General features: G+C 32.2%; 1 protein-coding gene across 7 annotated transcripts; it reads left to right on the top strand.

Annotated features, from left to right (window-relative positions):
* The first annotated feature begins 1791 nt into the window (after positions 1-1791).
* Positions 1792-14627, top strand: LOC123708886. Of its 7 annotated transcripts, none has more exons than XR_006753667.1 (16): positions 1793-1974; positions 2393-2446; positions 3281-3325; positions 5483-5700; positions 7906-7972; positions 8620-8654; positions 8721-8751; positions 9519-9583; positions 10137-10173; positions 10229-10281; positions 11129-11171; positions 11871-11893; positions 12152-12173; positions 13187-13325; positions 14091-14195; positions 14534-14627. XR_006753667.1 is itself a non-coding variant. In XM_045659878.1 (16 exons), the coding sequence occupies exons 1-16, from the start codon at positions 1942-1944 to the stop codon at positions 14570-14572; spliced, it is 1044 nt and encodes a 347-aa protein (XP_045515834.1). In that variant the 5' UTR covers positions 1799-1941; the 3' UTR covers positions 14573-14627. The 7 variants fall into 7 exon arrangements, 6 of the variants coding, with proteins under 6 accessions (XP_045515838.1, XP_045515839.1, XP_045515840.1 ...); XM_045659878.1 differs by having other exon boundaries at positions 1799-1974; positions 13187-13360; XM_045659880.1 differs by having other exon boundaries at positions 1806-1974; positions 10241-10281; positions 13187-13360.
* The last annotated feature ends 103 nt before the right edge of the window (positions 14628-14730 follow it).

Below are 14730 nucleotides of genomic sequence, written 5' to 3'. Positions count from 1 at the left end.
TTTTCGTTGACATTTGACTCTACTGAAGATAAAGTGTCCTTTTATAAAGTCACTGGCTTAAGTCTACGACTTCACCTGCTCTTATTTGGTTCTAGCGAACGTTATATATCATATAGCTATCGCCAAGAAGTTGACACTAAAGCATAAAGGCTGTGTGAATTCGAACATAATTCATATTAAACATTCTTGAGATACCTAAGGAAGGGGCGATAAACTAAACATGCAATCAAGCAAAATTTAGCTTTATGTCATATTTTAAGAAGTGGTATATATGAAATAAAATAGAGCGCATGTAATAAAAGTCAAATAAGTAAATAAAAGTTTTAAAATTATATGCTAACCGTGTGTAACCTAACGAAGTATTCTTACTTTGTAGTCAACTATAGTCATTTTCCATTCGGTGCAAAGACATTTTTGTCGCCGAATTATACACACTACTATTTGATACATTGTAATAATTTTAGTGTTTTAACGTTACGTTTCCTGGGTAGTACACAGTCATATGATAAACAATTAGAGCGAATGCAAGCAATCCTATGGGCAACATAGCTGAAAAGAACGTATTAACAATTCCTTACTCCACACTGAGTCCTTACAATTTAATGTAGGTAAATTGCACCATGAATTGTTCTTGTAATGTTTGTTGTTTTAAAATAACTTGTCGATGTGTGATATATGTGAGTACATATTACAATGCATCAAAACAAAATACGCGTTTTAGAGCTCTTTGTCCGATCCATTTAGCCGCACCTGTCTCGATTGGCTGTGGGTTTGCTTCCACGTTGCATGTCACCATTGAATGACCCACTTTCAACGCTTTGATTTTATATATCCTATTTATATCAATGCAGAGATATGCCTAAGTAAAACTTCAATCACTTATTACGCGCACGTATTATTTACAAAAAAAAACGAGTGCTTTTCAGCAATTTATTGTGAACAGTGTGATATATCTTTAGATAGGTTTTAGATAAATGTTTTGCTATCACGTAAAAACAAAGGGTTGTTGTAACTGCTTACATTAATACTTGTACCTCGTGATTAAAATTTTCATATTATATTAATACTTTTTAAACTGTACAATTCGTTGTTTCTATATTTAATATAAATACGGCAAAATGTTATAAATATCTTATTGGACGACTCACAATCGTTAATAAATAGAAAAATTAGGTTTAAAAATCTGAAAGTACAAATATATGGAAAATAAGAAGAGAAATAATAGTCTCTAGGTGGTTAGTAGAAAACCGTCAAAGGATATCTATGTTAATTAACATTGTTAACTGTTACAAACAAGTAACAAGACAAACAATCCGCGAAAATAGAAGACACTGTGAGTCATTTCTGCAAAAACCCATCATCTTTTAGTCGATATCAACTCCGGGGAAATAAATGCAGATAATATAACTTTCTCTACAGCTGTGATAGTTTTTGACATTTAATGCCTTATGTCTTCCGTCTCCGTGACCACGCACGTTGTAAAACACGCGAAACGTCGGAAAAATTTATGTAAAATAATTATAAGTTTATAATGATACATAGCTTCAATCCGGTAAAAAAGTGTTTTCTTTAAATGTGTAAAAGCTATGTTAACAAAAGACAATACTGTGTAATAAGGACATTACACTTTCGTAATACATATGTAAGTTAAAAAAAAAATTAACTTTTGCTTTATTGCAATTATATTTTTTTGGACTTATGATTATATTATAACACTAGATCAGGAGAGATTTAAGTACTTAAAGTTTAACACTTCAACCTCTTAAATGAAAGGAAAATACATTTTTAGTACGATTATTCAAAATTCTAATTTAAAATTTGTAGGAATTAATGGAAACCCAATTTCATGGGCGCAACTTGTTAATTATTTTAACCAATCAAATTTAATAAGAAAACTTTGATTGCCAACCAAGGGTCTTGCGAAAACTATGGAGGCATAAAATGGAAGCAATCGAAATTATCCTCCTAATTTCTGTAAGTATTGTCTGCCTTTATTGCTTATATTTTCCAACGATCAAAAGTATATTAGAGAAATATTTTTTTTCATTCAAGTTTATTAGCGATGCCATTTTCGATGTAATCCACATCCATAGGTAGCGCTGTTAACAAAAATTTGTGATGACGTGATTAAAACACACAACATACATTTACATTGTTTACGTAATTTCTATCGATGTTGGGTGTCAAAAAGTACCGACCCTGGATCAAAAAATATTCTGAACATAAGTTGTGTTCATAAATAATTATTTCAAATTGTTGTTCGAAGTGCAAAAAGTATCTTCGCCTATTTTATCTAAGAAAAAATGATGGCGACGTGAATCTCTTTATAGCGAGAATTACTAAGAACGTGTTATACTTTAAAATATTATTTTAATACTTACATGTACATCAGTGTATTTATCAATGTGGAGGAGTCAGTTTGCAAACGCAGTTGGAACACATTGCCGTAAGTTTAACTGTTATTGTTGATAGGATAAATCAAGTTTTATGAGTTGCTAAAAGTTTTTGAGCAGTGTTGGCCTAGTGGCTACAGCGTGCGACTCTCATCCGTGAGGTAGTAGGTTTGATCCCCGGCTGTGCACCAATGGATTTTCTTTCTATGTGCGCATTTAACATTAGCTCGAACGGTGAAGGAAAACATCGTGATTTCCTCACGGACGGACGGATTTCCAAGGACCCAAAAAGTCGACGGCGTGCATCAGGCAGAGAAGGTTGATCACCTACTTGCTTATTCGATTAACAAATAATCATGAAACAGATACAGAAATCTGAGGCCCAGACCTAAACAGGTTGTAGAGCCATTGTTTTTTTTAAAGTTTTTGAAGACAAGACCGTAACATAAAACAATATTCATTTTTATTATTTTATTTATTTTTAAGTAATCTTACAGCTATATACATAGATAAAAAAAGAAAACTGAAATTAAACATTAAACAAACTACAACGTAATAATCCGGAAAAAAGAAATTGGTACTTCTGATAAATAAAGTCAAAGTGCTCCAGCGCGCTCTTTGTAAGGTGAAAAATTATAAATTTTAATCCAAAACTAAAGATGCGTATAAAGCTTAATAAACGTATAGTAGCTAAAATATAACTAGCACAATTGGCTGGTAAAAGTCGCATAGAATGTGAAATCAATTGGTTAACAGCTGCGGTAAGAACGCGCGATCTCGGGGTAAAGAGGACACAACCACAACAAGTCTGTCACTAAACCTTAATATAAAATTTCCATTACATATTAAGAATATTAGCTGTTATAACATTAACAATGTGTTTTTAGAATGCACGCGCAGTTAGTAATGGAGGAAACAACGCATTAGGATATGTAAGTTTTCAATTACTAATAAGCTTTATTTGCAAATTTTAAATAACTTTCAACCCTAGAATGTGAATAAATTGGTTATTAAATCTAGAGTTTAAATACCCAAGTTATTCAGGTACGCAGTAACAGATCTGAAGTACACCTGAGGAGAGAGCTAGCAGCTGTGTCAGTGTTTTTATTTAAGGTTATTACGGGTCGGGTTTATAATCTGGATATAATGGAGATACTGGGTCTACGGGTAACAAATAGAAACCTGAGGCTTCTGAACTTGGTTAACGAAGCGCCACACACGCCAGCAATACAAATAGTAAACAAAATTTCTATTGAGGTAGATTTGTTTTTGTACACTGGCTGAGTTCGCAAGAGTTGCTTGCTATATTGTTAGTGTTAAATATGTATCAAAATAGTACTACTTGCGACATCTAGTTATATATAAAGAAACAACTACTTTGTGGGTCTATGCAAGATCAATGATATAATAAAACTTTTAGTCTGTGGGGAGCACTTGTACTTTCAATAGTTAGTAATAAGGTTTAGGTATAGAAATATATTTTCTAATGTCTTTTATGTAGGATAATCAGTGTGGGTATTAATTTCTCGTTCTATCCAATTAGTAGTAACGTTAAGATACAATAATGATGTGGAATAAATAAATAATACTAATAATACGTTATTAAAAAACTCATTCGGACAATAATAGCACGCAAACTACAAGTTAATATTGAATTATAGTTTCACGCCATCTACCGTCATAATGTTCATGAACATTATTCACCATAGTACATGTACTATGTATAATAACAATATTGAGAATTATCATTTTGTTTCACCACTACGTGGTGTTAGTTGCATGACTTTTGACAATTATTATCCGATTAGGCTAAGCGCCACGGGTTGCTTTTGTAACCGTAACATTAGTATTTGGTATTCTCACGTCGTGTTTCTAAAGTGGAGTACGCTAACTAAGGATGACAGTGACAAAACTTTTTTGAAATCAAAGCGTCATTTGCCCATATGGATTTCGATGAGACGCTCGTTGTCTGTGAACTCATCAGACTCGGAAGAAAAAAAATTACGAAAAGAATACTGTTTAACCCCCTTTGAAGTCACAGCTACTAAGCTGAAAGTCCTACGCTATGTTCTCTTCCCATGCTTTAATTTTCAAATGAATGTCACAGTAATCTTTCAGTATTTTACCATAGAGCTGGTCTCTTTTCCACTTTGTGAAAGAGGACGAAAAGGAAATGCAAACTAACAATGCTGAGAGTGACAACTTTGTCACTAGTGCGCGCACTGCTGTGAAAACGAAAAGTGCCCTTAAACAAAATCAAACAAATAGCTATTGAATCCATATTACTCTTGCTTCCCGTAATATATGAATAAATACTTTTAGGAACCAGACGTGATAATCAAATAAAAAAACAACTCGAAATAACATAAGAAGTTATTTATTCAACAAACTAAGAAAATACGGTATCCTCAAAATCACACTAAATTTACCTTAAAAGATTTTTTTTGTCGGGAATGAGCCCGTGACATACTGAGGCCTTTCTTTTATAGGATCGAAACCATCTACTGCGATTTCTGCTTATAATACTATTTATGAAAGTTTTAGCGTAAAGTAAATATAGTCGTATAAATAAAATATTCCTTTGAAGGAGAATTATTACAAGATTTTATAATTTAGTTTGCGAATCGTTTAATATGAGTATTTTGAAGCAATACGATTTTCGCAATTGGCAGGTTCTACTCAATAACTCTTATAAAATCCTTTCGTTCGCTTTCACCATATATAAAAATTAATAGCCTATCAGGTGCACGTGAGGTTGGACCGTGATAAAACTTTATTTTCAACATAAAGATCTTTCATTGTGGCCGCTTGATTATTCGAATGTATTTTTGCATTAGTTTAACTTTTTATTACTAAAATCTTGCGTCTGACTTCTGACTCGCTTTAAAGTCAAAAATTTTAATACCTACCAGAATTCTACTATTCTAATTATGTTATTTGTTTATGAATATTGAATTCGATTAACATGTTAAAATGGATCAAAATGTGTTTTGCATTTATGTAAAGTATGGAGTTTAGTCTAAGTCCAATGTCAGCAAAAAATATTCCACATTTCTATATTATTAAAAACTGCTCCTATTTCCTTACAGCGTAGGTCTAGTTTCTACCCGTTAGACCCTAGAGAAGTTTCAAATATAGTTGGTGTACCGTCTCAACCCAACCACCTCCCCGAAGCGGAATCGATCCTTCCCGGGCACACCCTTATTCGTCCTTCGCTTGGCATGCTTAAGTCAGCTGTAAAGTTTCCGCATAGAGAATTGGAAGACGGGTCTGGAGTATATGGGAATATTGACAATTTGGGAATAAGGTCAGGTTGTTAATTTTTATGTCGGCATCTACATAATTTGCCTTATGACTCTGACTCATCATGGGTGTACGTTGAACGTTGGTGTTTTACTTCACCGTTTAAAGAACAGTTTCTTGCGCCATAAAAATAGTTATTAGGTAACTTAGTAGTTTCACAATTAAATAAGGCAACACAACCACAGGGCTAGCCTTTAAACACGACTTTGTTTACTTTTTTTATACTTAAGTTGCTGGGCTGGAAATGAACAAGTTTCTCAGACGACATTATTAAATAAAAATAACAATTAGCGCCCATACTATTCACTTATGTTAAAATCGTTATGTTTAAAATTATCAATTTCTCATGTAATTTAAGCGCCATTCAATAACCAATAGTAAGTTTTCCAATGGCTGTAACTTTAAAGCTAAACATCACGACATTATTAATGTCCCAAACAATACAAATAGGCCCGCAGTGTAAATTGCGATTGCAAACAAGATTATTCCTTTGTAATTTAGCTTCTGTCCTTACGAGTATTCTGATTACAATTTGTTGCCTTTATCTTTGAGGTCCCTCCAATCCGGTATACGAATGTAGTAATCATAATTCCTCAAAGAACGTATTCCAAAATGCCTGACTACAACTATATTTTAATATTTAATAATTTTCTTAAAAAATTAACACGTTTTTTTAATGCAATAAATAGTGTAAAATATCTATTTGAATTCGCCAGTGATCCAGCCCCGTCAAACATACACAGGAAATATAAGCTTTAGCGCAATCGTCCTCTTTTTTCGTTTTATTGAATTGGTAAACTATTCGGTTTGAACCAGATGTAAGGACAGCAACATAGCTATCGTAGCGTACGACTTTAGCTTATAAATGGATAAATAAATTATGGATTGGATCGATAGTTTATAAAATGATTGTTAGTTGTTTATAAACGCAAATTTGCAGCCAACTCCACTGCCTACGGTTACTAAAAGCCGCGTTTATATCTGTTTAATAAGTTGTATTCAAATTTAGTACTCGCACCTAATAATAATATGTTTTATCATTGTACGGTTCCTAGGTCATCGGGGTTCTTGAAATAATAGAGAATTTTGGGTTTATTCTATATTGACCACATACGTTCAACTGCAGAATATAAGCGAAATAGTAAAATGTTAATTGATATTATTATTATTTATTGTATAAATTATCTTAATATAAAGGAAGTTGGTGTGGTGGAAACACACACTGTACACAGTTTTTTGTCCCGGACATCGAATATATTTAAACGGTGACATATTTATATATATATATATACAAACTATAACATTATAACAATCAAACCAATAAAATTGCTCGTAAAACGTCATAAACCAATTGAACCATTGACGCGCCATAGATAGCCGATGCAAGAAACCTGTTCTTGTCGAGAATTCTCATTCGCATACAGAATGAGTTCTTATATTCGAATATGTATTAAATGACGATAATGTCTGATTAGATATGTAACGAAAGAATGCAGAGTTGCAGAGAGCGACTACGTCTGGCTACACTGTCGGGGCGTAACTCCCGTGTTTTAGTTAATTGATATGAAACGAAAGAATGTAATGTAACTGTTGAAGAGTGACCCTCTGACTGGCGTGACTGACTCTTGGGACGTAACTCTGACGATTTCGGTAATCGCCACGCTTAAAAAAATTAAAAAACCCTGATTGAGTAAAATGTACAGCCTTGGCTCGTACAATTATATTTATAAGGCTACATTTCACGTTTCATATAATTATGAAGCAGAAAAAATAAACGAAGTTAATGTCTTTCATTATAAAGTCGAATAGAATATTCATAAAATTTTAGCTAACTAAACGTTATTATAAGCCGAATCTTACACTAACTTTATCTTTAATATTTTACTTATCATGGTAAAACAACAGCGCAGACTTTTAACTTTTAATGGTTATTCTAGTGTTTAAATTTAAATTTCAGTAGAGACTATTTAGCAAGTCCTGATTCGAATATTCAATATCAGTAAAAATTAATTTAAATACAATTCTTGTTATGTTTGCAAATTATGAGTTAATTTTTTTGTTTAATTTAAGATTTAAGTATTGTTGATAGTAAGACGCCACGTATTAAACAATAAAAACTGAGTAACTCATTTTATGCAATTAAATATTTGTTTAGTTTTAAAATAGATGTTAAATCAAAACCCAGTAACAAATTACGCATTTATTACAGATACGACTCCAAAAACGAACGCGTCCTTTATTCAGGCTTTCGAAGATCACCTTCTGATTATGTTATGGTAATTTTAATATCGTTTATGTATAGTATCTTTAACTTAGCATGCTTTGGAAGAATAAGAATGTTACAAACTAGGAATAAGATTCGTCAATTTATATCGCTTCTTTTTATATAAATCTGTAATGAAGTATTCTTCTGTTTTCGAACAATGAAACTTGTGTTACAGTAAATACATCTAGTATATTTATAGATGCAATTACTGAAACAACTGAGATTTTCAAACAAGGACGTGAGAAAATCTGCAATCTCCCGCAACTCGAACTGGATGTGCATACATTGGAAACTCAATCTTAAAAGGAAAGAATATTAAATAGACTGAAAACCATTGTATACTCGTTATATCGTTAAAAGAACTTCCCTTTAGCAATGGGCGTGTCTTACTATGGAGTAACTTGGACCTAAGTGCGACTCCTATATATCAGAAACGTTAGATTGTGGCATGCCGGAGATCGCGTTGAATTTGGTTAGGTTAAATAATTTAAATTTATTTGAAATGTGAATCTGTCTTGGGTTCAATTGGTCTAGTTTTAAATAGTTTGTCGACATTTATATTACCGGGAATTACATCTGGTCCTCTAAAAACCCGTTAGAAAACCACTTGGTAATTAAAAAACAGTATATTTTGCTTACAAAATACAATAATTACAGGTTTTACCGAATAAACAAAAGGAGCGACAGACTGAGTATGAACGATTCAAACATCAATACTTTTATTTCGTTTACGTTTACTTTAAAAGTTATATTTACAGGTTCAAAGTAGCGTCGACCATTTTAGATTTGGTATGTTACAAACTTTATGTGTAACCTTAATAAATAATGCCTTAATATAAAAAAAGAAAAGCAGAAGCACTACAGCATCCTGTGTCAAATCGGGCTCTGTTTCGTGATCACGTGTTTTTTTCTAATAGGCAATTAGGTGATCATCCTTCTATGTTTAACAAAGGCCGTCGATTTTTGAGTCTCAGGCATACCGACTACACTATACGAAGTAGTGTTAAAGGCGCATATAGACATGTAGTCTATTGATTCACAGCCGGGTGTGGAACCTACGATCTCATGTATCGCACCCTGAACGCCACAAGAACAACACTGCGTGCCTTAATATCATAATGTATTTATGATATTAAGGCATCTTATGTTAGGAAAAATAAATTCAACTTATTAGATACTTATTATAAAATATTGATGTTTCATAACATGGATGTTGTATAGAAAAGGTGTAACAAATACTGAGACTAAATATGTTGAACTACTAATTATGAAATATAAATTCAAGATTCAAGTTGAAGTTATTAAACTATCCCTAACTTTTGTTTAGTTTTCAGAAAGTAATAAGTATGAACATCAGTCTGTATTGACTGTTGGTGGAATATGGACGAATCGAAGATTCAAAAGCATAGCTTTTATTATTTTAAGTCATACTGATTTTCATTTTTATTTAGCTTAAATATTATAGATTTCGATAAAATTATTAACCAGCGATACAATCAAATATTATTTTAAGATAGAAAAATTAATCAACAGAAGCAATTACAACATAATTTCAGGACAATAAAGATTTCAAAAAGCAATTAAAGAAAGCACTTGCAGAGTTGAACTTCAGGCATAAAGGGTAATTAGAAATTAATATTTAAATTACTTGTTAAAATTATTTTTAATATGATTGATGATTAATTAACAAATCTTCAACTTTTATTAGCCTACGAAATATAGTTTTATAGTTAGTCACTATTTTGTTAAATTATTTTCCTAGAAGACCCTTACCTACCTAACCTACTGTACAGGAATTAGCGGGTTTCGATATATGAAAACTTAGTGGTGCAGTCACTATTCTAGTCTGGGCCTCAGATTTCTGTATCCGTCATATGTTTTTTTTCTAATACGCAAGTATGTAATCAGTCTTCGCGCTTGACACACGCCGTTGACATTTTGGGTCTAAGGTCTCATTTCCTCAAGATATTTTCTTTACCTGTATGAGCGAGTCTCAATAGATAGAAAGTCCATTGGTGCAGCCGAGAATCAAACCTACGACGCGCGCAGCCATGAAAGATTAGAACCAGGTCAACACTGATTGTAATCTTTCATCGCATAATCAATCACAACAGTAATGATATTATATAACAATGTACATCATTTTTAAAATGAATACAAAATGATAATTTCAGAAACACAAAGATAATTATAGCTGTGGTGAAAAATGAGGTCTGTATGTGACAAAAATATTATAAAAAAATAAAATGCGTAATAATTATGACAGTTTTGTTTTCAGAATAGAAACGAAATACCGAAAAACTATCTGAGTAATGTGGAGTAAGTATAAAATAAAATCAATGGCGCTACAACCTTTTTAGGTCTGGGCCTCAGATTTATGTATCTGTTTCATGATTATTGGTTAATCCAATAATCGTAATCAACCTTCTGTGCATGACGCACGCCGTCGACTTTTTGAGTCTAAGGCAAGTGTCAATAGAAAGAAAGTCCATTGGTGCACAGCCAGGGATCGAACCTGCGACCCTCGCACGCTGAAGACACTAGGCTAACTATACTGTGGAGTAAGTTAGCCTAGTGTCTAACAGATCATTAATTATTTTACCTCAGTGGGATAGGATAATCTTGTAAATACATCTACGACATAATCAGTCATAATTGAATTTGTAGTAGTTACTTGTAAATTAATGTTCCACCATCACATTTTCTGTTGTATTTTCAAAGTGGTAGTCATTAAATAAATAACCGAATAAAGTTCCAACTTTTCCGCATAATTGTTGTATTGAGAGAAAAATTATTTCTGATAGGAAAACTTAATTAACTCAGACTAACGATTGAGTTTGTCAATCTCCTTCAATTCTCTTTGTATACGGGACAAGCTGGAAGATAGGCAAAGCAAAGTCCACGTAGTATTAAACAATTCTCAAATGTAATTCAAATCAGGTGCAATCTGGGTACAGTCACGAAATTTGAATGTTTCCTGGTACCGCCTGAACTTGTACCATGGTAATTCATACATATTTTATGCAGTTGTTTTTTGTAGCCACACCGTGGTAAGTTTTTACTCGATTAAGTAATTGTATGTTACGGCTAGCAAAAGTGTATAACACCTGTGATCACTTCATCTTATACAGTGTATTGAAGTCATAAGGAAATAATTGTTTTACAGAAATCACAAAAAATGGCGCTGGAATGATTCAAAGTATTACAAGGTATTTTTTCCTTACTTCTATGTTTTGAACATGTTAAAAAACATTAATGTGTAAAGGTTTAGGTTTAGGTTTACTACACAGTTAATGATTACCTAGAATTTAAAAATTGCTGGCAATTTATTTATATTATCTATTTATTTTGTTATTTTTGAAGTGTTGTGAATATGTGTGTAATGGTGAACGTGGTAAATAGAACAGATTTTTTAATTTTTTCACTTATGTAACTTTAATGACGTTGTGGTTTATGACATTTTCCTTTGAATAATTGTAATGTAGAGAGTAAAACTCAGCAAGTTTTACCCTCTACATTACAATAAACAACAAGGCGTCCTGGTAGTAGCGAACGGGTGGCGTAGTCTTGCTCTTTGCGTCTCGCGAATTTTTAAAACGTTTTTGACATTCATAAGCATGCGCCAAGACGCATCTAAGCTGAATAAATGTATTTTTATATGTACAGTTAACAAAACACCATAAATTAGTGCGTTTATAGATTGGGGTTCACACTTTTGTTGTAGGTAAAAATATGTGAAAATAAATAATTGAAACGCTAATTAACACTGTACAAATCTCTGTGACCAATTAGAATATTTTAGAATGATTACCATACCATTGTAAGCATTTAATTTAAATGCAGTTTCATTCAAATTTATGCGAATATGTGGATTATATTTTAACATAATATTATCATTTTAATTTTAGGGTCATGATGGAAGGCTAAAAAGGTATTTTATTTTTTTATTAAAATCATTAATTTTGTTGTATGGGAATAGAAAATTGAGTTATGAAGAATTTTTTAAACACTATTATGACTTACGTATTCTCGTAGGTAGGTCCGATTTATGGAAACCAAAAACTGTCTTGTAAAAAACAGTATAAATTCAATTACGTTAATATCTAATAGTTAATTTTACTTATTGGTTACTACTACTTATACCATAAGATATATCTGATTAAACATGTACATTAACTAAATGTTTTAGATTTGTTCCTGTACATTCAAAGGTAGGTTTCGTTATGTATACCTAAATTAGCTTTTTCTTATTTAATTAAAATATAATAGAATGTTTAAGCGTTGTATTCCGTAAATATCTGTAACAAATAAAGACAAATTTGTACTTAGATCAAGTAAACTCTGTAGGTACCAAACAACAATTGTGTTAGTTATGAGCCATGAATTAGTGGTAATGTATATAATCTAATTTAATCGCATGTATAGTCTTTCGTGATATATTAATTAAATTGGGACCACAAAGGTTTCTTGTTTAAGAGCCATAAGTACTTTATAGATTTTAGATATACATATGTCAATGAAATAGGGGTTAGAGTGGTGAAAGTGGAGATCAATTTTTTATAAGCAGTATTAGAATGCTCTATTCGCTCTAAGCCCATTACTTTAAACTCCCCAGCTTTTAAAATACCAGAGGCCTTATTTAACCAAACAGCGTTTCATTCGCCACCATTTCTTCACTTGGTTCGGTCTCGTACTCACCCATTTAATTACCAAGTCATGCCCAGATTCCGCCCTTCCACTCACAATATGAGTTGCTTTATAGTTAGAAATTTATGTAAAAAATGGGCCATGTCCGTGTCAAGTCTTGTATTAACGGCTGTGTAAGCTTTGTCTTCTAAAATCTTTAAGGCGTCGATTATGTTAGGAAGGTACACACTCATGGATGTTGTTGCTTGTTCTGTGTATCATGCACTCCAAATACTACCCATATAATAAGCGCATTCCATCCTTCTTTACGCCCTATTCTTACAAAGTTAATCAATAATCGAGAAGTAAATATTATTTGAAGCTTTAGCGATATTTGTGGGGCAAATAAATAGAATTATTATTTATTCATGTCCATCCCGTAGCCATTTCGTGGCGTATTACTTTTGTATATTAGTAGTTTTATACGTCTGAGGAAATGCTTTTCCACCATAAATAAAGTATATGTTGGACTTACAATAGGCCTCTGCTACTCAGAGTCCTAAAATAAATATGTATAATAAAAAAAAATAACTTTCAGTACTTGTTCACTTTGCGAGACATAAATAAAGACAATGTCATACTCAGAAATAAGCAAGAAGATATGTTACATTCATCATCAGCGGAAAATATTTCAATAGAAGAGATAAACACAACACAAAAAGTAATAGAATCTGAAGGTAGAGTAACCGAGAAGAACTGGATTAAATCTCATGTAATTTATTAATTAATACATAATATAATTGCCAATAGTGTCTCCAAAGACACAGAGTATTCCTATATAAAAAGTGGCGATACAACCTTAACTCTCGAACACAGATCTATGTTTGTTGTATATTATTTTTTTAATAGACAATTAAGTGCTTAGCCATGTGCCTTCTACGCGCCGGTATTTAGATATAAGGTATTCTGGCGATGAGTTATTTCACCATATGTGTAAGTATACATAACAACTGTGCACCGAGTTCATTGGTGCACAGCCATGATTCGAACATACGACCGATTGGCGACGCACGCTCAGGCAACTAGCCCCATACATAATATTTAAGTAAAACAAAAGATCACTACAAAAAACTTGGTCATAAAATATTTATATTTTTCTAAGAACAGTAGAAATTAAGATTTCTCAGCTAAATCAAAGCATTCAACAATTTTACTGTTCAAACAGTATTGTAAAGAATATTATCATTTTTATATTATTTATTTATTTTTATGGGTTTGTAAATAATAAGGTAGCCGAAGAAAAATGTAGCACCTATGCCAACGCATAACAAAATGGGACCGCTGCGGCTCGGCGACGATGCGGCATAATCTCGAATGCGAAAGAAATAATTGTGTGCACAAGAACACAGTCTAAAATACGCGCAACACCTCTTATTTTATTCCCTTACTGCATTTTTTTTATAATCAAAAATAAACGTATGGTTTGTTATTCTCAATTCCAGAAAAACTTTAATAATATTCAGATAAATGACAACGCACCTGAATACTTAAAGTTATTACCAAAAGATTCTAAAGAAATGATACGAAACTGGTGGTTCTACAATCAGGTATGAGCCCTGTCTTTAAACTGCAAATTTGTATTTATGAGCTAACCAATAACATAAATATTTGTAGTGCCATAAGGTCTTTACTATGGTTGCTAGTCTTATTCTCCAACTCTGTGCATGGTCAAAGTATCTCCACGCCAATTCAACTGAGGGTCAATTCTCGTATTGTGACATCAACGTCATCTAACATTAAGTGAGCCTCCTGCTTCTTCTATAAGAAAATCATTCAAATAAGGCAAGTGAGATCTCTAAGGAATTCTTTGATACACGAATTTCGTAGACAGTAACAAAATGCCTAATTCCATTTTGATAGTTCAAAGGTATTTATTTCTTTTCAGCATGATTTCAAAGAATTTTCGGGCGAACGAAAAGTATAGGCAAATAAATTAAATATACGAAAATAAAAAGGCTTTGATCATTGGTTTAATTCCATCAAATACGTTTCTTCTTACCTTCATTAAAAAATTATGTTTTATTTTACAAGGCATTGATATTTCAAATTCCTCTATTCTCTTATTTATAAAGTGTACGCAAA

The sequence above is a fragment of the Pieris brassicae genome, chromosome 4 (assembly GCF_905147105.1).
Source record: "Pieris brassicae chromosome 4, ilPieBrab1.1, whole genome shotgun sequence".
Lineage (NCBI taxonomy): Eukaryota > Metazoa > Arthropoda > Insecta > Lepidoptera > Pieridae > Pieris > Pieris brassicae.
This window is presented reverse-complemented; position numbering and strand designations above follow the sequence as displayed.